At 39.5% G+C, this 27928-nt stretch overlaps 1 protein-coding gene across 2 annotated transcripts; it reads left to right on the top strand.

The window, feature by feature from the left end:
* The first annotated feature begins 675 nt into the window (after positions 1-675).
* On the top strand, positions 676-27709 carry LOC138023857 (uncharacterized). Of its 2 annotated transcripts, XM_068870940.1 has the most exons (4): positions 676-806; positions 21627-21809; positions 26374-26843; positions 27302-27709. In XM_068870940.1, the coding sequence occupies exons 1-3, from the start codon at positions 698-700 to the stop codon at positions 26691-26693; spliced, it is 612 nt and encodes a 203-aa protein (XP_068727041.1). In that variant the 5' UTR covers positions 676-697; the 3' UTR covers positions 26694-26843; positions 27302-27709. The 2 variants fall into 2 exon arrangements, 1 of the variants encoding a protein (XP_068727041.1); XR_011126805.1 differs by lacking the exons at positions 676-806; positions 26374-26843; positions 27302-27709 and adding an exon at positions 1360-1707 and having other exon boundaries at positions 21627-21752.
* Positions 27710-27928: the final 219 nt, after the last annotated feature.

Below are 27928 nucleotides of genomic sequence, written 5' to 3'. Positions count from 1 at the left end.
TAAATGTCCGAAGGTAAATAAAGATATATGATATGATGATATGATATGTTTAGTTCCTCAGTGCGGAGTAAACAACTATTGTGTTTTGTGCACGGTCAAGGCCAAAAAAGAGAACAAAAACCTACAATCAAGAAATCTGTCTGGTTTTATAACCATTCCCCTCAATTTACTGCTTGAACAAAGAAAATCGAGAAATTCTCGCCACGCCTCGCGGCTTGTTCGTTACATTTCACACCTGAATGGTCGCGTCCCAAATTTTTCATCTCGGAAAGCGGGCTCAAAGTCGCCATATGAACAGAAACCAATTTCATCTTGGTAATCGATCCATCTCGGTCAACCGGGATCATGTGAAGAGCCCCATAATTGTATGATTACATTGTCAAATCACTGTGGATATGTAAGTATCAGTCCACTGGGCAATTTGACAATGGTTCGACCAAAGTTATTATCAACAAAAGGAGTAAAGCAGATGCCACATTGTACTTTGCCTGGTGCATGTATTCGTCACATTCTTGATGTTCCCAAACAAAAAAGGCAAAAGTAAAGTCATCCTAAGTAGATTCACAGATTACCAAGTATGTTGCTATGTTTTTATCTCTGTTCATTTTAAGGAAACCTTGCATTCAGAAAGTCCGTAACTGCTGCAGGATCTCATGATCGAGGTGACTATACAGTAGATGGAAACCTCAGGACTGGGATGATTCTGGAGTCGTGGCAAGTTGACTTGGGAAGGATGGTGCCAGTGAATGAAGTGATCTTCTACTGCAATACTCGCTATTATTGTGGTAATGTCGTGGTCAGAGTGGGTAAGGTGGCTAAATACATAGATATTTATCTTTTCTGTTCTCAGATGACAAGGAAAAGAAGGAAATACATTTGCACTGTGACCATTCCTTTCATGAAAGATTCAACCATTGTGATTTTTATTACATAAAGTAATTTTCTTGGTAGAAATTTTTAAACCATTCTCCTTTTTTTATTTTTATCCCTTGTTTCAAAAAGAATACATGTGCACCCATGCAGTTGTTCAAAGGCCGGATAGCTTTGTCCGGTGTATGCTTGTCGAAATGTGACAAAATATCAAGATTGCCAATTTCATGTGCCAACTATTCAATTATAAATCAAGTTTCCCATATTCATATCAAATTGTCTGATCTTTATGTCAAACGATATACTTATACATCAATTTTTTTTTAATATTCATATCAAGTTCCCAGATATTCATGTCAAAACATTTTCCCTTACCAATGCATCTATGCCTATATCGAGCAGACTTTTTCATATTTGGAAAAAAAAAATGTCAAGTTTACGTGCCCACTTTTAAAAATCAAGAAAGCCTGGTGCTGAGCATTTCAAAAAGGAAGAGGCAGCATGAGAACCAGCCGCACAATAAACAACACGGCGGCCACGAATCTCTTCAAGAGTTCTTCGCAAACTGATCTTGCGTGTCTGTGTTCACAATGCACCGCAGAGCAGAGTAGTACCAAGAAACGTTACGAGTATCAACGCTGCATCATCGAAATACGTCTTCACCAGGTGGCTCTCAGTTATGACGCCGTTGAGCAGCTGATGAAAGCTCTCAAGACAAATCTTGGTGTACTGCCATAACATCCAGGAAAGTGACATCGAGAACAGTACAGCAGGTTCAAACGGCTTCTTTATAGCCCACAGTTTAGTAGCTGCGACTTGGATGATCGAGTATTGTAGGTATGAATGTGTAATGTTTCTGTAAATAGTTTCACAATATTGATTGGAATTACGGACGTTTCTCCTACGGGTCGTTTCACCTACCGTCTGTTCGCCTACGTCTAGAGTCGATTCGCCTACATCCAGTAAGTCAGTCCGCCTACGTCTTAAACTCCGTACTATGACAATCATTGTGTAAAACAGTTGATTCACCTACTTGATGTGCGGTGTCGGAGTTCGTAAAAAAGCGATGCCATTTTTGACGGTCGATGCCATTCCTAGTAACCAAGCCTTTTTATTAGGTTAGCTTTAAATAAACTGTTAGGATTATCTTTATTTAAATACTTCAAAATTGCCTAATTGAAGCCGATATTTCGTTAGTGTAGAGGACTGAGGTTAAGTGCATTTGCTCTTAAGCCATTGAATCGAGTGTTCGATCAACTTTTTTAAAAACATTTTCTAAGGTTTTTTCTCAGTTTTTTAAAATTCTAAGTGACATACGCTGCCAGGTGTGCCGGGGTCTCCCTCTCTTTCGCTTCCCCTGTGGGTTCCACTCCAGTGCCCTCTTGACTACATATCCATCTGGTCTCCTTAACGTGTGGTCGATCCATCCCCAAGCTCTTTGTCTTATCTCTTGCTCTATCGGTCGCTGCCCTGTTTGTCTCCAAAGCTCCTTGTTGCTGATTTTTCTAGGCCACCAAATCCGCAAGATGTTTCTCAGGCTCTTATTGATCAACACCTGCAACTTCTGCTCCAATCCCTTTGTCAGCCTCCAAATTTCAGAACCATACAAGAGCACCACCTTCACATTTGACCCAGGGTCTCTTAGCTTGGTCTTGGTTGTTAGTGCTATGGATCACCATATTAGTCTCAGCATCGCAAATGTCTGTCTTGCCTTTCCCTTTCTTTGCGCCTGAATGTCTTCGTCAGTTCCTCCCTTCCTGCTTACAGTGCTCCCATAAAACTCATCCACTTCCTTAATCCGCCCCCCTGGGACCGACACACATCGCCACGTTTGGTACCAATAAGCATTAACTTTGTCTTGATGGCATTGATCTTCAGGCCTACCTTCGCACCTTGTAACTCAAAGGCCCGTGTCTTATCCCTCATATCCTGTATTCTGTGCGACAGTAGGGCCAGATCATCGGCAAAGAAAAGGTCTTCTAAGGATGTCGTAAATGTCCACTGAATTCCTCTCTTCTTATCAATGCTAATCTAGTCCTAGACTAAGTATATTTTTCCTTATTTGCAAACGACAAACTGTTAAAATTGTTCTAAGTCTCGCCCAAATGTTAATTGAAATACCTCTTCCAGTATTGCCGAAGCCGGCTTGAATATGGCATACGGCATACAAGGGTGCTAATGGGGGTACCCAATTGTCAGTTAACTACTAATTTTTCGGCTAATTGTCAGTTAATTACAATTTTTCTGGCCAATTGTCAGTTAACTACTAATTTTAGTTGTCTATTAACTTTTATTATCTGACAGCGATAATAATTGATTCATAACCGGAATTTTTTTTACTTCAAAACGTCAATCAGTTTTGGGGGTTGGACGTTACTAAAATAAAGATATACCGGTATTACGTGAATTCACAAAACCTCCATCAATAGTGCGCGTTGTAAGGTACACACATTAAAGTTTTCGCCTAGCTTAAGTCCAATTGAAAAGAAGTTTCAATATTTAAGTCGTATAACCATCAAATAATACCGACCTCATAAATCCAGACGCACAAATGCACGCACTGCTCTTCCGGACCTGGTCGTTCATGTCTTGCTAACTACTTCAAAATCACCTTCTTCGTCACTTTCAGTATCTGAATCAGTCTTGTAAATTGCAGCGTTTATACGAGGATCAAATGCGGATGACTTCTGAAAAAGTCCGTTTTAAAATATATTTAGTAACTAGGTAAAGGATTCTTCAGACAAAATTTGATGACCTCACCTGCGCTAGAACCACGTTTTAAAACTTTCTTTACATGTCTTAACATTTCTCTGCCAAAATTTTTCTTTCCGCCGACTAAAAGTTCGCGGCAAAATTACCGACAAATTTATGGAAAATCTAAAACAAGCAACCGGAAAAATTAAAGCACAGGTACGTGCGGCCCCTTAAATTTGTCAGTAGAACTCTTTGTAGCGTAGCTTTAGTTTTAGAACAACCGCTTTACGAAAATTATTCGACACTAGATTCTCATAGAAACACTGTAATTTCTCACACGCTTCCCTACATGTCAAGACCGTGATACGATCATTGGTTCGTACAGAGAGTATGGAAAGGAAAAAATCAAAACTCACTGATTCTTCTGTCCGCTAAAATACGGTGTGTCCACTAACTATAGGGTCCGCTTAATAAAGGTTGTACTGTAATCAGAAATCTTGCTCATTTAATCTGACACTGCTCTGAAAACGACTCAGTCGTCGAGTGTGGTCAACCCGCGTGCCCGTGTGGACAAAATTCTAAACAAAACGACGAAACAAAATACGCACCATTTAGCTCACTTGTGGCACTTCCAATTATAAAGGGTAGCTCTATTTCCTTCGGGGCCTTTGTCACAACTGCAAAATTTTCGGCTTTCCCGTCAATCTTTTCCAGTCAAAACAACTTTAAATTGAAGCCACTGAGTGCGAACTTTTCCACTTGCTGTTTGATTCCCATAAATTCTATCAAATGTTTGCATGCTATTTCCGTTAAATTATGCTTTTCAATGTCGAACGGTACACGACCTCTGTGCCGTTCGAATGCCGAGGCTTCATCATCGCGATAAAACCTGAACAAACCCCCCCTCATACCCTGACCCTGCTTAGGACAAATATCGCTGATTTTCCTACCCATTTTAAGACAGAATTCCGATTTCTGAGACCCTGTTTAAGACATTTAACCCAGTTTAAGACAAAAATTGATGAATCGATACCCTGATTAAGACAATCACGAAGCCATCACGAAGATCAAGGTCAACGCTCCCTGGTGCCTGGTTTCGCATATAATATGTTACCTGGTCACGCAGCGGGGACAGGTAAAACTCACGAAATAGCTCTGCTGTTAGGAAAAAGCTTTGTTGCTTTTATTAACAACAACATTTGTATTTAGTATAATTAATAGAATGTCACTTAACTGTTAACTTTTCATCTATCAGTTAACTATTAATTTTTTTGGCCAAATATCAGTTAGCTACTATTTTTTTGGCCAATTGTCAGTTAACTGTTAACCCCATTCGCACCCTCGCATACGGCTTGCTCAATTAAGCTAACGACATGAAACGAATCAAAAATACTTGTAATCTTATTCGTTGATTTAAACGACGGATGCCACTCGCGGCAGCTTCAACGAACATTTGGTCAAGATCTGCTCTCACTGATTAGAGCACACAACCGAAGAAGAAAGCCACTGTGTATTCTGAAACCGGTCTTGCAACCTGATACAACGTTCTCTGCAGCGAACCTATAAGCAACACTGTGACCAACTTGAAAAAGCGCATCTTAGCTAATGCTCCTATTGTCGCATACAGGAAGGACAAATCACTCAAGGACTTTATAGTCAGAGCTTCAATTCCTCCTCAAACTTGAAACCTCCTAAACCGGCCTAGCAAATCCTAGGAACGCACTGGTTTCCTGAACATTCCGCGACAAAGCATTACTAAACCCTGACGCACCTACTATCTCTTAAGTTGCAAAATAGAAAGACCACGAGCTCTTGAACCACCTAAAGTAAGAGTCTTTTTTTTTTCCTCTTTAAAAACTAAGCGGAGTTGTATACCGGTAAGGAGGGTGACAATATCACAACTACCTTATATATTTTTTTTCATCTAAGTTTGCGTATCGCATGAAAGTGCACGAACTAAAAAAACACTAATTTATAAAAATCATGATACTGAGAACAAATTGAAACAATGATATAAACATTCAACCGGGCAGTAAAGTGGGAACGAGCAAATTTCTTACGTACCTTATCCTTTTGATTCATATGTTAAAGAAAAGTCCCACCTCCTTTAGTATAGGCCGCTCGAGTCACAAGTAAACACAAAGACCGTAAACGGTGGTTTATTTGATCTTAATACTCAGTGTTTCTGCGAGGTTCAACAAGGACTTTTAAACAATTCAGTTTTGAAGCTTTAAATTTACATATTAATCGTGGGCGAAATGACATATTGGACGTAGGTGAACCGACTTTCGGACGTAGGCGAACAGGCAGTAGACGAAACGACTGGTTACCATTGATTGGGGCACTCTGATTGTGCACATCAAATATTAATTTGCTTACGACTTCATAATATAGGAAAGTAACAGGCAGAATTTGTGCTTTGACAAATAAAGGGATGGCATGTTCTCTTCGGTCGGCAAATAGATTAAGCGCAGGACTTGCTTTTGAAGAACCAATATTTTGTTTAAATAATAAGCATTGGACGCATTGGACGCAATAGTTTTACTTATTTTTATGATAGCAGAATCAACATGGCCTCTATGACAAATTTTGATCGATTAAAACACTTAGGTATTTGATATAACTTTTTTGCTCTAAACTGACTCTTTTGCTTGTTTCACAATCTATAATACTTACTTACGGAAAAAATGCATTTTTTGTGACGAGGACGAAAAATTACAAAATTAGAATTTTTCGTATTCAATGTCAACTTATTTGTAGTCAACCAATCATGTACGTTCTTTAACTCTGCATATTAACAGTTTGTTCGACCGCCTTGAGATTCCAATCAGCATATATAAAGTATATTAGTATCATCTGCGAACAGATAAAATTTTAGTTTATCGGAACTGAGGTGAATGTCATTTATGTAAGGTAAAAATAGAAAAGGTCCTAGGACCGATCCCTGGGGCACACCACAGGGAGAAATAAGTTTTGTTGATAAATGCTCTCCAATTTGAATTGTTTGCATTTTATTTTTTAGATATGATTGAAACCAATCATTTATCAATCCCCGGAAACCGTGAAACTTCGAGTTATCGAGTAATATTTCATGATTGACCGTATCGAGGAGTACATTAGATTATTTTTGTCAATAAATTCCTTCATCCGGTAATATAATAGTTTTTCAAAAACCCGATTAAAATTAGACAAAAGATATATTTTTCAATACCAATAATTAGAAGGGTCAGTTTCGGCTTCACTTTTATATATTGGCGTTATTTTAGAAATCTTAAGTTTTGAAGGATAGGCATCAAGCGTAACAGATGAATTTAAATTAAGAGAAAGAGCTGGAGACATGATATTACACGAACATTTAAGCAGTTGTGTAGGGCAGGAGTATAAGCCACTGGATTTATTATTTGGTAGAGATACATTTCCTGTTTAACTTCTTCTCATGTAATGGGTTTGAAAAAAAAGGAAGAATCAGCCTGAGGTGATTTCAATTAACTCGTGACCTCTCAGGCAGAACTCAAGACGTACAAATGCCTAGGCATTCATGGGGATGAAACACTCTAGTGGGAGGCTCATATCTCTAAAGTCGTCGGTAGAGTGGCTGAAGTACTTGCAGCCCAGAGGAGGCTAAAACCGATGTTTCCCCAAAGTACCCTAGGGACGATTTATAAGTCACTAATAGGCCTTTTTCGATATATTAAAATTCATCTTGATAGCGAGTCAGTGAGGACAAAGACAAAGGAGAGTGGATGATATGTATATATTTTTCACATTAATTCCCACGTATTTCTATTGTCTTTGTCCTCACTGCCTCACTTTCAAGCTGAACATTTAATATATCGAAAATGGCCTATTCTACCACATATTGATTATTGGAGCGCTGTGTGGGCCTGCATCGGTAATGGTTGAGCGAAAAACTAGAGAAATTACAAATTAGGGCAGCACGCGTACTCACATGGTCTGATTGGGATGTCAGATCTGCACAGATTCATCGTGCCTTCAAATGGAAAAGGCTTGCTGACAGACGTGGAAACGATATTTCAAATCTTTAACATTCAATCAGTAACTAAACTTGTACCCAAATACCTGCGTCCGAAAAATTTGCCAGCGTACATGATACCATTCACACACATATTCTTCGGGGCGCCCAACATAACCTGTTTATTCCGCAGCCAAATGCTGAGGCCCTCAAATAGAGTTTCCGTTATAGGGGCTCAGTAAATCCGTTGTTATGCAGATCCATAAATTATGATCTGCAACGGTCTGCGATCGGCGATAGGTCTGCGCCACGTCGCAGACATATGGAACATTTGTCCCCGGCATCTGAGGCGATCTGCGGCACATGGTCTAGGATGATCGGGAAAGTTGAATCTAGTTCTACTTTCCTCACCATTACGACGCTTCCGACTAAGACAATTTTTAATGGAAAGGTGTGTCTGAGATGATCTGTGTCCTATCGGCGACACTCTATTGTTCACCTTGAAACACGTCCACCCAAACTTGAAGTAAGTGCACGTCGCAGAGGATTGAGTGATACGCTTGTCTGCGATCGCTTCAGATTTAAATGGAAGCCCTTACCTGTGGTGTTTACGATCATCTGCGATACGACGGACGCAAATAGCCTCCGATCGTCGCAGACCGTTGCAGATCATGTGGAAACCAGGCTTAACATGGAAAGGAAAGGAAAGGAACTTTAAGTGTCTAGTCGTTCTAGCGCTGAAGCACTAATTGGGGACACTGTAAATTGAAATTAACAATTAACACAAATCAAGTCAAATGTTGGTTTTTGAGGAGAGGGGAAACTGGAGTACCCGGAGAAAAGCTCTCGGTGCAGAGGAGAGATCCAACAAACTCAACCCACATATGACGCCGAGTCCGGGAATCGAACCCGGGCCACATTGGTGGGAGGCGAGTGCTCTCACCACTGCGCCATGCCTGCACCAGAACAGTCTCTCAGCCGAGGCTAAGCAGGTCTCACTACTTTAAATAGTTTTATTCTGCTATTGCAAATTAGAAATTACTTTTATAGTACTTAATATGAGGTATTTCAACGATGCTTGTAATTTTTAAGTTTAATATTTTAGGTACTCCTGGGCATTATATTTGTTAGTGTTAATGCACACGGCTCTTGAGAGGACCACTTTTTAGTGAAAATAAGGTTCCCACGGTTAAATAAAGTTTTGTTGTTGTTCTATTTTCGTCCCGAATACCGGCAATCTGGACTTGAGAAGAGGTCATCCTTTGGAATCTTCACGAATCATTCAGAGAGGGTGCGTAGTTCACATGAACGGATATTTCCGGGTTACTTGGACTTTCTTCAAGAACCCTATACCGTCGTCGGCAATTTCGTATTTGGGAGTTGAAGACAGAATTTCTCTAATCATATTATCCAACGCAGTATCTGCTATACTGCTATACTGTACTCGTTGTCAGTTTCCTGGTTGTTATGGCAGTACAGGCTTTCTAGTCGCAACAAGATTTGTCTTAAGGCGTTTATCAGCTGCTCAATGTCATAACTGAGAGTGAGAGTCACCTGGTGAAGACGTGTTTCGATGACTGGATGCGTTACTAGCTTGTAAATGTTTCTTTGTACTGCTCTACTCTACTCTTCTCGACAAGAACTTAGCTTGGTCATCATCGCGGGGTACATTGTGAATAAAGACAAGATCAGTTTTCGAAGAACTCTTCTGCGTTCGGAATGAAGAGATTCGCGGCCACCAGATGTTGTTTATTGTACGGCTGGTTCTCAGACTCCCTCTTCCTTTTTGAAATGCTCGGCACCAGGCTTTCTTGATTTATAAAAATGAATTTTTTATCAAAAGTAAAAAAGTCGGCTTGATATAGGCATAGTTGCATTGGTAAGGGAAAGCTGTTTTGACGTGAATATCTGGGAACTTGATATGAATATAAAAAACTTGATGTATAGATATATTGTTTCACATAAATCATATGTCAATTTGATATGAATGTGAGAAACTTCATTTATAAATATATAGTTGACACATGGAATTGGCAATATTGATATTTTGTCACATTCGGACAAGCATACCGGTGGATAAGTCTCTATCTAACAGTTTCAGTCTGCAATAATTTCAGTATTTCCTCCTGTAACAATGAATATGCACACCCTAGGCACATCTAATTAATAAGTAAGGGTGTGTACGAAAACCTTGGAGAACGTTTACAACGTAAGGTAAAGTCTGCTTACAATCCAAGGGGCCCATTAAGCCGGAGCTTATCCTGGTTTCTGTAGCATGAAGCGACTAGGAGTAATTCTACTCCCCTCCCCTCCCCCACACCTTCCTGGATGGGATGCTAGTCCATCGCAGGGCTACCCCCACCATTAAATTTTCTGGACCATGAGAGTAAAGTGTCTTGCCCAAGAACACAACACAATGTCCCCGGCCAGGGCCCGAACCCTGGGCACTCACTCCGAAGTCGAGCGCACTACCCATGACGCTACCGCGCCTCCCAACGTTCAACGTGAACTATATTTTATATTTTGGATAGTGACCTATCCACTGGATAGAGTTATACAGCAATTGAGCAAATGGGGTCTGATCTACCGAACAAAATAACTGGGTAAAATTATGTTTATTTGGCTTTTTGGCATTGAAGCATTGAGACAGCGAATAACTCAGAGCTGAGAATCGGACAGTATTCAGTTACCTTTTAATCATCTGAGTAACGTTTTAATTTTAAAATGATAACTGAGAATTTTGTAGTTACTGTCATGCTTTAAAAATATAAAATAAAATTTGTCTTAGCATCATTCACAAATAAGCAGTCTCTTCGTGGCATTAACCTTTACAGAACGTTGCTATGTGTTTCAAAGCTTGCATTACTTACAGCTACATAGTTAACCAGACTCGTTTTAAAACAAGTTAAAGTGCTTTATCACCATTTTTATTTTTGGTAGTTAAAGTCGAGATCTCCCCTCCAGTTCTTTTTTCGAAATTCAAGGTTTGGCAACAGCGAATGAGAACTGAATTTTATTCTCTTTCACACTTGGTTTTGACTTGTATTAAGTTGTATGATCTTGAAGTTAATTAACGGCTATTATCGATACCTACGTTGTCTTGTAACCTTAATTTTCATCTGAATTTTTGAACATCTTTCAACAAGTGGGATGTGTGGGGGAGACAACTAGGCCTACTATATAGTGATGACCTTTCTCGTATTCTATATTGCGGATATATTTGGTTATTTGAAATTTATTTCATAGAAATGAGACAAAATTGTATAGTTGGTTAATTCAAGAAATAATGATAATAAGTAGGCATTTATGTAGCGCCTTTATCCAGTGTCCAAAGGCGCTTTACAAAAATAAAAATCAAAATTAAAAACTAGATCCAAGAAAAAAAAACGTGTCAATAATAACTATATACTTGAACAAATAAGTCCTTAAGCTTAGATTTAAACATGCACACATTCACATTAGGGCTTATATCTAGTGGCAAATTATTCTATAATTTAGGAGCTGCAACGGAAAAAGCTCTACCACCATAACTCTTGAGATTGTACCGATGAACATTTAAAACATAATTATCAGATGATCGAAGCCTGCGAGTAGGAATACGAAGCTCAAGCCTATCACACATACATGTATACAGGGGAACTAAATCATTGCAGAGCATTATGGGTTGGGAGCAATTTATCCTGTAAACTATACGCTTCTCAATCGGTAGCCAATGAAGCTGACGTAACGCTGACGTAACTGGGTCGTATTTACGACCACCAACAACCAACCAAGCAGCACAATTCTGAAGGTGAAGCCAATAAGTAGCGAATTACAGTGGTCCAACTTACAAGTAACAAACGCGTGAATTAGAGTCTCAATATTCGCTTGAGACAAATATCGCTTAATTCTAGCAATATTCCTAATGTGAAAAAAAGCAGATTTACAAATAGCAGCGACGTGAGACTCAAGTGTCATGTTGTCATCGAAGACGGTTTTCAAATTTCTCGCGGATAAAGTAGGTACTACATGCTCATCGGCAACAAGTAAACTGAGATCAAACTGTTGGTGAGGGTGGTGTGGCGCTCCAATGACTAGCACCTCCGTTTTACTATTATTAAGCTTAAGCTTATTAGATAGCATCCACTTATTTATATCATATCACTAATGCAGGCCTCAATGCAGGAAAGAGCAGAAAGTTTGTCAACCATCGAAGATGACTCAAATGAAAGATAAATTTGCGTGTAGAAGAGAAAACACATCCCGTGAAATCTGACTATGTCCGCCAATAGTGACGTGTACAGTTAATACAAAATAGGTCCTAAGACTGAGGCTTGAGGTACACCACAGGAAAGATCTCGACTAGTGGACTTTCCATCCCGAACCATCACAAACTGCTTTCTATTAGTGAGTTGAGGTTTAAACCAGGAAAGTGCTTTGCTCTTAATACCGAAACGATGTGACAATCGCTGGTAAAGAATAGAATGATCAACGGTATCAAAGGCTGCAGATAGATCTAACAAAACAAGGAGAACAGAGCGGCGACCATCAATAGCTCGCAGGATATCGTTTTGAACTCTGAGCAAAGCTGTTTCAGTACTATGCAATTTCTTGTATGCAGACTGGAAAACTTCACCTAGATCATTTCTTAAAGTATAGCTAGTTAACTGATGAGCAGCAGCCTTTTCAATTAATTTGGAAGTAAACATTAGATTCGAAATCGGTCTAAAATTACTAAAAACCTCAAAGTCAGAATTCACCTTCTTCAATAAAGGGATCAACAGCGCTTCCTTGAGAACATCCTCAACAGTTCCTGTCTCCAACGAAAGATTGATCATTTTAGTAATCACGGGCAGAAGGTCAAAATGGCAGAATTTGAGCACACACACAGGAAATGGATCCAAAGCACACTACTTTATAGAACCAGTCTTGATAAAGATGATTCACTTGTTCAACCGACACCTATTCAAAGCTGGTCAACTGAAAAGGGCAGTGGACTGAGTCTGAGAGGAAAGATGCCGCATCGCAAGCATCATTAGAGAGGTTATTACGGATATTTTGCTATTAAAGAAATCTGCGAATCTCTTGGCTCAATCTACATCAGAAGAAGGAGGATAGCTCAGTTCAGCTCTCTTGTGCAGTAATTTATCCACAGTTTGAAAACAGTTTTTACAGTTCCAGACAATTGTTTTCAAGGCTTAAACGCATTAAAAAAGCATTTTTTTGGATTCCTGTGCTGTTTTGACCGAGCGACGAAGTCCTGGGCTGACGACGCAGCAGGAGTAACTCACTTCACATTCACGCGCTATACTACTGACACAGTAAGTGACAGTGTAAGTTCTGTATATTGAATAATTTGGTCTGAAACTCCGTCCACAAACATTTCACCAACATTTCACTACCAAAAAGGCTACAACTTACTCCTTCACGTCACAGGTCCCAGTACCCCTTCGCGCTCGATCAAATCTGGGTTCCCGGACTTCAATGTCCCAATAAATCAATAACGACGAGGAATCCTTGAATAATTTTTGAACAATTTTATCGACGTGCCATTAAACTTTTCTGCTAATTAAGCTTTCATTACTGGTGAATTCAGCTTTATTGTAAGGGATTCTCATGTCCACAAATGATAGAAGTCTTCACAGCTCTTTAGAAGTAAAGATAGGTTCTTCGAAAAGCTTCTGCTTCTAATAGCATCTGATATTAATAACAGTTCTAGGCCCAGTTCTCGGTTCTAGGCCTTTTACTTTTCTTGATTTATATCAATGATATTTATAATTCTTCTAAGAAGCTTTCTTTTTCTTTATTTGCTGATGATACAAACCTGCTGTATGATGACAAGGATTTGAAGTCGCTAGAAAGTGTAGTGAACATCAAATTGCAGTAAGTCTGTGACTAGTTAAATGCAAATAAGCTGACCGTAAATGCAAAAAAATCAAATTCTGTCCGACCTTTTTAGGCCATCACAAAAGAAGCTTAACTATCAGATTAATATAAGGATATATAACAATGCCTTAAATAGTGATATTTCTCTTGAATGTAAAGATTATGTAAAGTTCCTGGGAATGCTCATCGATAAAAAACTTGACCTAAACTTATCATACCGATTATATTGCCTCTAAAATTAGCAGAGTTATTAGAATTATGTAAAGTTTAAAAAACGAGTAGCAGTGTTTCATTGGGGTTTAAAAATACGAGGCGTAGCCGAGTGTTTTTAGACCCGTTAAAACACGTGCTGCGAGTTTTTTGAACGGCTTCAAAAACATTCCACAAAGAGCTTGTCCCTCTGGACTCAAAACAATGGTTCAAATTGTGAGAGGTGAATATTAGCATACGAGAAAAACAAGCTATGCCTTATTAGTATTCTTTATTTAAAGAATACTAACGAGGAGTGTGTTATTAGGATATAAAGCTCATACACGTGACGTTTTATCGGTGTTTTGATTGGCTGTTAGGCTGTTGTCATGAATTATTAATGAGTTTTTGAATGCACGATTCAGGAACTCCGTCCCTTTAATCAAAATTTACCGTTCTCTGATTTTCCCATCTACTTACTATGGAATTGCTGCCTGGGGCCAAGCTGCACAGGTTTATTTGAGGAAGATCTTTATCTTACAGAAATGAGCTCTTCGGCTGGTAATAGATCTCATGCTATTCTTTCGTTTGTCTCCGCTAATGTTTTACCCCTCAAACTGCTTTATTTTGAAACAGTATGTTCTTTTATGCATGACATATCTACTAATTCTGCGCCTCAGAATATCTGTGATCTTTTCACCTGTTCATCCGACCGGCGTTCATTCATATAACGCTAGATTTTCTGATGTTGGTAACTTACATGTTAATATATCAAGAGTGAGTATTCGACTTAATTCGCTTTCCATTTTTGGAGCTAAGCTATGGGATTGCCTGAAGCCTGACTTGCGCAAACTTAGGAAAAGACCTTTTAAAAACAAAAGTCACCAATTTTTACTTACGGTGCTTGGTAATGACAGAGTTAACTCTGGTAATGAGGATGATTATGTTGATCGCTCAACGTTAATCTTAAAAATTACTAGTTATCATTAATCACACCCTAGTTATCATTATTACTTTCTTATGTTTCATCATAGTTAATGCATGAAGATGGTTATGAAACTCGACAAGTTCCTTTGTTTCCTGTTTTTGTCCGTATTTTTAATAATAATTTAATAATTTAATAATAATTTAATAATATAATTAATAATAATTATATTATTTTTGGCCTTGAGCCCTGCACAAAACCCACCTTTTTTCGAGAAGATAACCAATCAAATCCTTCGATTAAATTATGCGCAACTAATTTGCAAACCCGTGCCAAGCGAAAACAAAAGATTGTGCAGGGTCACGGTCAATTCAACATCGATTGCGACAACATTGTTCTCGCTTTTGAAGGTTCTAAGGTTTCATAACCAGTCCATCGATTAACTATGGTTTCATGTCGTAAATGCTAGCTATCTGTGAATGTGTGTGTACAGGGTGTTTCAAAAGTTCTTTCCGATTAAAAATTGCATTTTGTCGCAAAAATGTAATGTAATTTTAGGCAAATTGAAACTGATTCAGTTAGTAAATTTATCTAAATAATTGTTGAAAGGAATTTCAATTCTAAGATTTGAATACATGACTATACTTTTGAAATTTCGCGCCCAATGTGCAAGCGCGCGTGCTTTGTCCCGTCATATTTTCCCCGCACATTGTCTGTTTTCGAATGTATTGCCTTTGTTTTGGATTTTCTCTGCTCTTTCACGTAAATCACAGTCACTGTCAGGCAGTCACTATTTGTGCTAGAGCTCAGGCAGCTATTTTTCGGTATTCTGACTATTCAGTCAAAGAAATTGCCAAATTGTTTAAAAAGGCCGAACGATTGGTGAACAAGTGGTCAAAAAGGAAGTCCTTCGAGGGCAAACCAAGGAGTGGACGGCCGTCTGTTTTGACAAACTATGCGAGAAATGTAATCACGAAAGCTAAGCATAAGCGTAATAATTCAACAAGAAAGATTGCCCAAAAAGTTCAACATCACAATATCAACGTTTCGAGCACAACGGTATGGAGCTTGACAAACAAATGGTGGAAAGCCTTCAAGCGAAAGAAGATATCACTGTTAAGTGAAAAGCAAAGAAGTCCTCGTTTGAAATTTTTCAGGAAATACTCCAAGCTCACGGCAGAGGATTGGGAGAACTTCTTATAGGTTTCTCCGAGGTTTGCGCAGAATGAGAATAAGCTAGTCAAGGGTGAGACAATAGCAGGCTCAGCTAGTTTTAACAATTTTGGTGGAATGTCGTCTGGACCTGCTGATTTATTCGGTTTAATAGCTTTTAGTCTGCGCCAGCCGGTATCCTCGCAGACGGTGATATAAGTCACAGAGGGCACTGAGCCAGTGCGATCGCTCTGCTGTGGAAAATAGCAATTGGCTCGTCCAAGTCTAGTACCGATATTAACAAAGAAATCATTTATTAAGTTTGCCTTTTTTGTATCATTCACGGCAAGGCTTCCATCCTCCCTCTTTAATGGACCAATAGACCAGTTTCGATATATTAAAATTCAGTCCAAAACAAAACGCATCATCTCGAGGCTCTGGGGAATAAACTCATACAAATCCTTATATTTATTCCCCAGAGCCTCGAGATGATGTCTTTTGTTTAGGACTGAATTTTAATATATCGAAATTGGTCTATTCTATTTCTTCTGACTGGATTTGTCGCTTCCGCAATTAAATTCCAGTAAGCCGTTGCAGACTTAGCTTCAGCTAACTTGTCGTTGAAGTACTGTGCCTTAGCGATTTTTATCTGAGATGTAATCTCATTTCTTACTTTCTTGTACCTAGCATAAATTCTTGGTCCTTAGTGCTAACCGCTCTTTTAAACAACTTCAACCTTAAATTCATCTTTCGTCTGATCTCATTGTTTATCCGAGGAGAAGATTGACTTCGGATCTTGACGCGCTTCATAGGTGCATGTAGATCGCAGATATTTTTGAATAATTTGTCGCAAGCCCATAGAACATCACCCTTTTCCTCGAAAACCTGAGCTACTTGAAACGGCGCAGCTATAATATCAGTCCGGAATTGATCAACCTGAAACTGTTTGTAGTTTCTAACATTTATCACGTTTGGCGGCGGCCTTTTGAGCTTAAAATTAAGAGCTGCATAAATTAGGCAATGGTCTGAAAGTCCCAAAGGTAGAACGCCTTTGCGGTTGATTAAGTTGGGCTTTGTTGTAACTATCAAATCAATTAATGTGCTTGATCCAGGTGTGATCCTTGTAGGCTTGTTGACAATGTTTTGCATGTCGAAAAGCTGAAACAAGGTCAACAGCCTTCTCGTTTTAGGATGAATTTCAGATTATGTTTTGCTGTCAATAACTAGAAGGTCACAGTTAAAATCACCAAGTAGAATGATAGTGTCAGATTTCATCCACGCCTTCTCGAAAACACCATATATGTCCTCGAAGAAGTTCGGACATTCAAGTCAGTCCGATCTGTAAATAACTGAAAATAATGCCGAAGTAGTAGGAAATTTAATCTGGACCCAAATTGCCTCAAGATCTTTTGAGGCCAAATCTTTACGATGGGTCACCTTCAAATATTCAGCACAGAACATGATACATCCACCTCCTTTGCATTTAGTCCTGTCTCGGCGGAAGATCTTCATCCCATCTATGTTCAAATGGCTATTAGAAATTGAGCTGTCCAAATGCGTTTCTGTTATGGCAATTATATCGAAACGACAAATGCTTTGTAGTACTCTTAGCTCGTCGATCTTGTTGCGGATACTACAGACAGTCAGATGAGCAATTTTTAAGTCCTAAGTTGAGGAGTTTAGAAGTTGGGCAGCTTGTTGAACATAACTTTCATCGTCATCCCTAGGGTAGGCTTTGTTTAGCGAAACTGCGTCATTATAATTAATATCATTGTGAGTGCTGTTCACCTCTGTTAGAGTCTCATTTCCGGTTTGGTCGAGAAAAGAATCGCTGAATTTAAGGAGAGAACAAAAAGCACACTCCCAATCAAGGTGATGGCTTTCTAAATAATATTTAAAGGCTTGCTTGCCCATACCTATGTATCTTGCGTGAAATCATTGATCGCACGTGGCACACAAAATGGCGTCCTGGTTACTTCGGACGGACTTCTGACATTCGCCGCAGGGGAACTTTTTATGGATTGGGATGGCCATCACCAGAGAACTTGATTAGTTGGAATGAGCATATTCCTGACACACCGTAAGGAACACGTCAAGCCATGAACGCTCTTCTTGTCCTTTTATTTGGAACTGTCGAGAAGCTTGGAAGTAAGCTGGTCTCTGCCCGAATACAGAAAACCACATCGTATGGGGCTCTCAGGAGTGCGACGTTCCCCCGGCATACCAGTTGAAACAAACCACGACGGCCACGGGGACGAAAACGTCACTTCAAAATATAACTTTGAGCTAATCTAAGTATTTCATGATTATTCCATCTTGGTTATATTATACAATATGGGCGAAGTGTCCTATAAATGGATTGATATGGACGGATTTGAAGTAAAATTTGAGACTGAAAGATTCACTGTAGTTTGTCCACGTTGTCGTCAAAACCTTAAATTTGGTCATTTCACGTAGTGGTTTTGACGAGTAGGGGACAGAAATGTACAAAAATGGGTGACGCACGTACAGCACAATCATTTTGGTTCCTTTAACCAATAATATTACTGCTTTTTGGCGCTGTCGTTGCCATAGCCTTTGTCAAATGACGGGTTGTGGTCTGACGAAGTTACACATCTTTCAGGGGAGTAGCCAGGGGGGTCCTGGGGTGCCCGTGACCCCCCTCCCCCCTTGTGGCAGTCAACGACATAATACAAACCATATCTGTGAGACTAGAACAGAGAAATTTATGTCATCTGCAACTTGCTTCATGTACTATTGATCTCAGACGTCCGTGGACAAGGGTTTTTTTCAGCCCACTTCACAGACCGTTGATTTCAGGCAGAGTTTACACGAAAGCGGTTTCACATCGACACGGTTCCATGACTTCGAAACCGCGTCAAAATCGATGCGAAACCGTTTTCGCCAGAAAATCAAAGTCGTGATGTTATAAGTGAGTGCTGCACTATGAGCTAAATTCACTATTTTGAATTGAACAATTCAAATTTCGCACCAAAATAGTAACCGTATTCAAATCGATGCGGTTTCACTGTTTACATAACAGATGAAACTGCATCGTTTTGAAAACGCTCCACTTTTGGCAGCGGTTTCAAATCGACACGGTTTCGGCAACAGTTTCGATCGGTGTCATGTAAACAGAAGATGTAACCGGCATCGAAACTACGCGGTTACAAATGAAACCGCATTCGTGTAAACGCTGCCTCAGTCTCCAGTTCAAAAAATTCTGATCACGTGATAACACTTTGTGGCTCTGCGGTTTCGGAAATACCGATGTCGCGACTGTATTTTCTGTTGCTCTCCCCAAAGAGAAAAGCGCGAAACGGTGTTGACGGCAAGTAAGACCCGCCGAAGCTATTACATGTAACCCAGGAAAAGTCTTGTCCGAGGAAATAAGAAGCAGGTGAAAAATTTTCTTAAGGTTGTTTCTTTCCAAACCACAGAGGCACAAAAGTGTTATCACGTGATCATATTTTGTTAACCGCAGACTGAAATCAATGCCCTTGTCGCCCTTGTCCAAGGACGTCTGTGATCGATAGTATTCAGCCATTTTATAGGCTGCACTCGCTGCTCATCCGAAAAACAGAAGTGAAACCGTTAACTAACCTCAAGGCAGCAGGTTACAGACGGACCGACGAAAAGACAGCTGTTTAGCTCAAAGAAGGCAATGACCTTTGTGCAGGACAGAGCGCCGGCCCACACTTCAAAGGCGGATCAGACATGGTGTCAGAAGAATTTGCCAAACTTTTATACCCATGGACGTCTTGCTGGCAAACTCGCCTGATCTGAACACCATTGACGAGACAACGTACAAAGATCCAGCCCCTGAAACACTGCACTAGCTGAGAAGGCGACCGCGGTTCGGGCGAAAAAATGCCAACTCTCGACACGCTTCAGGAGCTCAAGCGTTATTCTGCCCCGCCGCTTAGAAAATATCATAAAAAATAAAGGAGGCCATACTGGTTACTAATATTTAAGTTATTCGATGTAAAATCAATAAGGAATAACCCATTTAATTTTCCAAGAGGTAGTTATAGTAATTTCTGAAATATAAGCCAACAAAATATCGGAACGCACTTTTGAAACACCCTGTATACCTATTTATTTTATTTTTATTTTGTTAACTTGATTGTAAGTTACATAGCCCGCCTCGATTATCTTTGCTATATGCGGGTTTTGTGTTTCTTCAATTTGTTAAATCTAAACATTGAAATAAAATGATGATGATGATGACAACAATTTATTTATCATGTATAGATGTCGATGATATACCGGGATTCAGTTTCTTGTTCATGAAATTTGATATCTTCGTCGCGCAAGATGAATCTGTAACATATGTTTATGACTTATTAAACGTCAGCATTAAAGTGTTAATGCACACTAGGTATTTTTGATGATTCAAGACATTTTACAGGGAAAATCGAAAGAAACGTAAGTAAGTAACTTTATTTCAACTCGGGTTGATTAGGCCCCTAGCAAATACATGGTAATACGCCGAGAAAAGTGAAATAAATAAATAAATAAAAATTGTATATGTATATATACATGATCAATGAATAACTAACATTCTAACTATACCAGCAGAGCGATAGATTCGATATGATTGCCTTCCAGATGATTAATTCTTTTATTATGCATGTTCTGTTTATGTAAATAAGAGAATTCTGTATCAGATATACAGATATTGATTAATCAAACATTTTTTTTGTTTTCCCCACATGAATTATTAATGAATTTCATAAGACACTGTTATCATTCACATGTGAGGATATTGATGTCGTCGTAGTTGCAGAATGATATAATAATATATCTTCATACCATAATATAAGTGCATCCTGTTCATGCGTGAATTCATGTGGCTGTTGATGTCATTACTGTAAGATACGAAGACAGTGAAACTACCTTTGGCTTTCTTCAGTAAAGGTGATCACTTTTCGATGCTTTTAAAATGAATAAAAACTGAGATGTCTAGGATTTGGATTGTTATTATTTGTATAGTAAACAGAACGTGGTATATGACCGCGCGGGGATACTATTCTTTTCTTCTTGCGCTGATATATCTCTCATTCGTTTCCTGCACTGACTCGTGAGATGTACGATCAGCACTCTTAAGACGCTTTCCATTTGACAGAAGTGACCGGCCAGACGACGAGGCATTTGGAGGATGACAGATACTCCTCCAGAAGAATGCGAGGGGTTATCATGCAAGTGTTCCCTCTAATTGTTGCATTTTCTTTGCAAACTGATGGGTCTGGCCGGGTAGTTCCGACAAAGGGAAGCACCCTAAGATAAAGACAACTTCGTATTCCCGGCGGTCATGTAATATCATCCTCTATTTATTAATGCTTTTAAGGCTCTTTATAGAGCGAAGAGAAAAAATAACCACTTTTTGAAAGAGATTTTTTGTGACATGCGGAATAAGGTCAAGGAAAGTGGGTTCCGCTTCAAGAGCTTCTTTCTTAACGCATATCACAAAAATCCAATTCAATAATTATTGTTCAATCAAATATTTTTTTAGAGACAGATGTCAATCCACAAAAGCACTATTTCCCTACTTCGTCAGTAGGGAAATAATATTATCATTCTCTTGTTAACTTTCTGTTTGAAAGCCAAAAGTTTGAAGATTGTAAATCACTCCATAATGTCCACCGAATGAGTGAATAAACGTTAAACACAAATGTTGTCTGGAATTTATAATTGTTTTGAAACTAGTTTTAAAACATAGTTAGTAGAGGTTTAAAACTATTGTATTACTTGCTCTTATTGCCACAATCTAAAACACTTGAACTAAAAATGTAAAAACGTTTAAAACATTTTAAACATAACCAAGAATGAACTCTAACGAGAATCTCATGAATCCGCTGAAATAAATTACTCAAACTTTTTGCGCCATCCTTTCATGGAGTGACTCATAGATCTGGTGTGCGGTTGTGTTGATTTGTATTCCCCCCCCTTTTTTAGCCTCAAGTTCATCTGAAAAAGGTCAGGAATGTCGAGTGTCTGTTGAAGATCATATATACAAGGGAAATAGCAGATATCGCACCCTCTGTTGGCCCAGCGTGTTGGGAAGACATGTAACCTTGACTCGACCTGTTGGATATGCAATCAATCTGTATGAAGTGGAAGTTTACTCTGCTCAAAGAGGTATAATATTTACAATATAATAAGCTTGTATTTTCACTGATTTACTCATTTCTGCCCTCCAGCCTTTCTTGATTATAATGTAATTTGGCAAGTTATGCAACTGTTACATCTTTCGCATGCAAAATCACTTTTCTCTTAATGCTCACAAGACTTCAACTTCATTAAAAAATACTGACTAGTAATCCTAGCTGACACAATAAATGTAATTCAGACTAATTCAGGAAATCAACTTTTTGGTAAAAGTTAAGAATCCGATCCCATCAACGCGTCGGCCAACACGTCGGCTAACGCGTCTGTCGACACACCACCAACACACTACCGACGCGTCGGCCAACACACTACCGACGCAACGGCCGACACACTACCGACCCGTTGGTCGACACACTACTGACACTTTGGTCGACATGCACACTACAGACACTACTCTTTAAAATTTTGTTAGTTCTTTCAGTTGAAAGCAAGAACAACTTCATAAGGAACGACGAAAACGTGATAGGCAAATAGCCGCCATTTTTAAAATGAAACATTAGTACCTAGGTCTTCTCGATGTTTTGGCAAGGGTCGGTTACCAAAGCGGGGAGTTGATTTGCCAGTTCATTATAAAGGATTGGGAAGTTCAAACTCTTTATTGATCATTGACTTTTTAATATGTGGTGGCTCCTAAAGGAGCCGTTTGTAATTGCAATTTTACTGCAGTGGAAACTGTTCAGCGATGACTTTCAGCGACTGCTGAAATGCTCAGTCTTTTCCGAAGTTAGAGACTTCCTCGGCATAGCGGAGCTGCGAATTGTAAACAAAGTGACGTACCAAAGCACCCTGGAGAGGCTGGGAAACCCGAAACTTTCATTTAAAGTGATCGAGCAGGAGTGCCAAAGGCAGCTGGGCGATCTGTTGCCGTTTGTGAAACGACACCGCATCGCGAAGAGGCTGTTGCCGATGGCGTTGGAAGATGCCACGCGTTTGCCAGAGTGAAAATTGGGTTCTAATAACACTTGTCGTAATGGGAACTGGGTTCTAATATCATGAAATACAATATGGCGGTCAAAAGTAAATTTCGTATTTTCATATCGTAGTGAAAGTTTTCCGTCGAATACATTTCCGTTCAGTTTGAAAAAGGTACGTTTAGGTTTTGAAAAGTTCAATAAGGCCCAAATGAGTCACCGACACGCCACTGACGCACCACCAACGCACCACCGACGCAACTTATACGTTATAAAATTAAACAGCGGCCAACGCGTCGGCCGACAGTCGACCGACAGCCGACAGCCGACCGACGCGTTGGCCGACGTGTGGGCCAACGCGTTGGCGGGATCGGATTCTTAACTTTTACCAACTATTCTTAGACGACAGCCTATAATAAAGAGGCAATTAGACAATCGCTTTAATTGAATTTAATTGCTTGCATCATGAACTTCATCTGCATCATATTCGACTGAAATGCGACCTGTAAGTTGTAGGCCTAAATTACCGTCGTTTGTGGTAAATTATGGTGGTTTGTGGTAGTTCTTTAGGATCTCGGAGCACGAAGACTAAGTTAAGGAGGCTGCAAAGGGTTTTTATCTCAGAGCACTCGCGTTTAAGCCACACACTTAAACTGGTCGCGTCAGCTCATGAATCCAAAAGTGTAGACAGAAATAAAAATGCGACCTAAAGTCGCATAAACCGGGAAAAAAATTTTCTTATAGGTGTTAAGCAATATGTCGAAATGTCGTTTCTTCGCAAATTCTTTTACAAGTTTTTTGCAACGATCTTCCAACGATGTTTTCACAAATAATGCATGTTCTGCTAGATTAATTTTAGGTAAAAGTTTAATGGAATTTTCAAAATATCTTTTAAGGAATTTTGGTCTATTTTTCGAAACTGATTTTAATTAAAAGGACTTTTGGCAGTGTCGTACCGCTGCGATCATGGCAACAGTCGGGGACTTGTGGACAACCTTTAGAATTTGCCTGAAAAAAGTAGTAGACAGATATCAAGGTGTTTGTCATCTAAAAGATCTCTGTTGTAATCCTTTTCCGTTTGGAAACTCACTCGTGCCTGCGGAAAACCCTTTGGAGCCTCCTTAACAATCCTCATTAAGACCAATTATTTTTTTTATTTATTATAACTCATTCAAAACTGAGTGGGAGAACCAAAAGTCGCAATCCTGTATGCGCTCATTGGTATGTGAACTTGAAAACGGATTCATTACTCTGCTGTTGAGAGGAGTCCTCTAGCGTAAGAGTGTAGAGTCGTTTTCTTAAGAAAGAAGATCATGTTTTTATATTGGAGAAACAGACATGTATGTTTAGCCTAACGCCTTCAAAAACCGAAATTATTATTTACGGAAGCCGTAACTCAGTCCAACTTTCGTAGAATTTGCATGACCATGTCTCGAGGAACAGTAAAGCTTGTTCCTAGCTTACTCATGATATCCAAGAAGTGATGAAGCGACCTCAATTTGACGTTTGATTATTTCCCGAATAGAGTCCTCCGAATTAACTAGGCGGTTTCTTCTTCGCAACCCATATATACTAACAGAATTAACCATTGGAGGGTAATGTGAAGTGCTAGTTTTCTACTCATGTTAGCCATGTGAGCGTTGGCCCTACTAACGGAATTGGGCCCACACAAGAACAGAGAAAAACTCCAGGGTGGGAATTGAACCCACCACCTTCCGGTTAGATCACCGCTGCTCTACCGACTGAGCTACATGGTCAGACGGGAGCAAGCTGTGGCAATTTAAAGGGGCTAGGTCACGCTATTTTAGGTCATTTTGTTTAATTTTGTTAATTATGAGCTCTAAACGTCAAATTGGCAGAGCAAGAGTCTTTCATTTGCAAAATCACGGCCACATAACAACTGAGAATGATTTTCCAGCTTTGTAAATGACATTTTGATATAGACTGATATAAATTTGAAAAAAGGTGGGCCGACGTTTTTCAAATTTACCCAAATTCAGTCCATTTCAATCCTCTCCAGTTTTGTCCACCCATGTCCCTTCTTGGCTTCCCTGTGTTTTGTTAGAGTTCTTCTATAGTTTTGAACAGTTATTTTGATATTTTAGTCAATTCTATGACCATTCGATCAGTGCTGAAATTGCCTAAAATTGCGTGACCTAGCCCCTTTAAGATGTCAATTCCACGGCAAATGTATATTTATACCAACGTAGACTTCTCTTCAAAGTTCTCACGTTCATAGAAATCCCATGGTCTTTTAGCCGAAAGTGAGAAATGGTCTCATAACGAAATGCTCTGTCAAAGTAATTTTGATTTTAATAATATTAATTGGATCTCTCGTCTGTGGAATCATGGATGTCAAAATTGAGCGTTCATCTAATTAGGGACGTCAAACTAGGACATAAGTGGTCGAATCGCACAACCTACTTTCCTACTCACGTCACTTTAGTGTTCCACACCCTCGGCACAATACCTCGTTGTTCCCAAATTCTCTATCTTCCACATTTATGGCAGACGGAACCATCGTGCTTTCTACTGTAAACTCCTTTCTGACGAAACTCCACCATCTTGAAGCAAGAGAGACGTGTGACGCTGGCTGACTGCTGGCCCAATTATTACGTGACCAGCGGTATTTGCAGCTTCAAAATATTTTTGTGTATTTCACAGCGATTCGTGGATTGAAAACTGTTTTCGAATTTTTAGAAAAGTTATTTGTGGATCCAATAATTTTAATAGGATTTGTAAAAGTATTTCAACACTGATTTGCCAAAATAATTGTGATTTCCAATTTTTGTTTGGATTTGACAAATATATTGCAGTTGTCCCTTATCGGCTTCCGTAATTATTACCACACAAGTGAATAGTTCTCTCCGCGTGCGCTGATTGGCTAACTCAGAGTTAATTATCCAATTGCTATTCCTCTCCGAGTAGCCGGCGTCCGAGATCTGAAATTTCCGACCACATTTTACAAAAATAAAGTAGTTTTTTGGTTCGCCTTTTTTTCAGCTTGTGTGGTGTATACTAAAACAATTATTCACCTTTTCTCCGGTGACTAATTGTTAAATATCAGGTGTCTATAAATTTCAAAGTTGTGCTAGTGAGTATCTTCAAAATTTAGAGTCGGACAATTTCTTTTTTTTAAAAATTTATTTCAACTGGGTTTGCTTACATTGAGGCCCTGTTAGGGTAGTTTTAGTTGTCCCTTATCCCTAAAATTACTGCGGCTGTATTCCCTAAAACTACTTATCAAAACTATCCTTGTTATCCCTTATCCCTACAATTGCTTCGTCAGTGATCCCTTATCCCTAAAACCCCTAACAGGGCCTCTACGTTTTAAGTCTGTTGTCGCCGAATGAAAAGCCAACTGTTTCCACTGCAGGTCTTCCGGTTCATTATAACCAAGACGACAATTATGCTAATTCTGGATAAATAATTTCGTTGGAAATTGACTCTAAGTTTTTGCCGAAATACAGTCAGATGCGGTAATGAAACTACGACTGAACAACGCGGCCAAGGACCTCTATCTGGAAGTAACCGCATTGGTTATAAACTTTTGATGTTATAAACTGCGGTAGACAGCTGTGAAATCCACTCATCGTGTGAATATAATCCCTTTTTTTTTTTAGGTTGTCAGATTCAAGCAATTAGCTTGTTCATTAGAGGCAGAGCCCTAGATAGCGTCTTCTTAGCTTCCTCATCCAGAGTTGATAACGGACCTCAAAAGTGTCGACTGAACGAAAATGGAGCATGGTTACCAAGCACCAAAGGAAATGCTAGCGACTTCTTACAAATTAACCTTGGTTATGAGTTCTACATTTGCGCCACAGCAACTCAAGGAAACCCAACTGCTGATCAATGGACAACAAAATACAAGATATATACATCGTTGGACAACATAAACTGGACAACCTACAAAGAGAATGGGACAGAAAAGGTTTGTAATTAACTTTTTAGGGAAGATTTGCCATACTCTTTTAAACAAATTCTATGGGAGAATTCACCACCTGACGAGGGAATTCCACACGCGAAAAACCACAGGTACCCCAAGCTAACGATGTAATTTGAGCTTCCCGATCAGTTAAAATTGTAAGGGTTTGTATGGGAATTTGAAAACGTCTTTAGGAGTCGAAAATAAAAGGACATGAATCGAACAAAAATGCCTTGCCTTGTCTTCTCGATACCTTATCAGAGTTTTTGTGGCGGACTTTGGCCATTTCAGCGCTATTCCAGTAGATTCAACGTTCGCTGTTATTCGGATGTTCCGCGCAGGAAACCGTTGGAAAACACCTTACTGACCGGGCCCAAGATTCAAATTTGTTACACACAGGGTGAGCGACGAGGCTTTAGTCTCATTGACAGGTAGAACGTGAGGCCCTTCTCAGGAAAGTACTCAGCTGTCACGCACAAACGGGCGAGGCTCAGGGAAATGCTGACGCAAGAAAGATGTTTTGCAAAGAAAACATAAACATTCAGTTTGATTACAGTGTATGTGTCACTGACATCGTCGCCCACCTTGGTGTGTAACAAATTTGAACCTTGGACCTGGTCGGTAAGGTGTTTTCCAACGGCCGTGCACGAAACTTTGTGGCAGAGCATTGTCGACGGTCCTCGATGGAAGGGAGTCGTTAGTTCAGCAAGCCGAAATTGCCGCACCGCGGTTGTTTTGTCCGATAGAGAAGGTATAAGTTAGAGGAGGGTTTAAACGTGCACTGGGCTAAATCTGGAGGCGACCTGAGCGTTCGGAGAGAATTTACGGCTGATTTCCTTCGGCGGATATGCGAGACCGCCGCCAGCAAGTAACCAACCTTGGGGAATCATATATAATTATGAGAGAGCAACGGTAGAACTAACACTCCCTAGAATCACGCTGAAAAGGCCAGAAATGCTAAGAACATACCGTAAATCATGGACAAGCAGGCAAGGTAACAAATTCTGGTGTATTTTTATTTTAATGCCCTAAATAACGATCGCTAAGGCCCGTTTTAAATGTCGCATTTTACATGTGGCGAATCTAATGCAAATGAGAAAAATCTATTGTTTTTGCTCATTTGCATTTGATTCGGCACATGTAAAATGCGGCGTTTAAAACGGGCCTAAATTCCCCACAAAAACAAAACATATAAAATTTATGTAACGCAACAACGATTCTCCGTGAGCTAGGGGTGAGATGGTAAAAGTTTC

The sequence above is a fragment of the Montipora capricornis genome, chromosome 11, assembly GCF_036669925.1.
Source record: "Montipora capricornis isolate CH-2021 chromosome 11, ASM3666992v2, whole genome shotgun sequence".
NCBI classification, from domain to species: domain Eukaryota; kingdom Metazoa; phylum Cnidaria; class Anthozoa; order Scleractinia; family Acroporidae; genus Montipora; species Montipora capricornis.
Note: the sequence above shows the minus strand (reverse complement) of the source record. Positions and strands in the feature narration are given on the sequence as shown.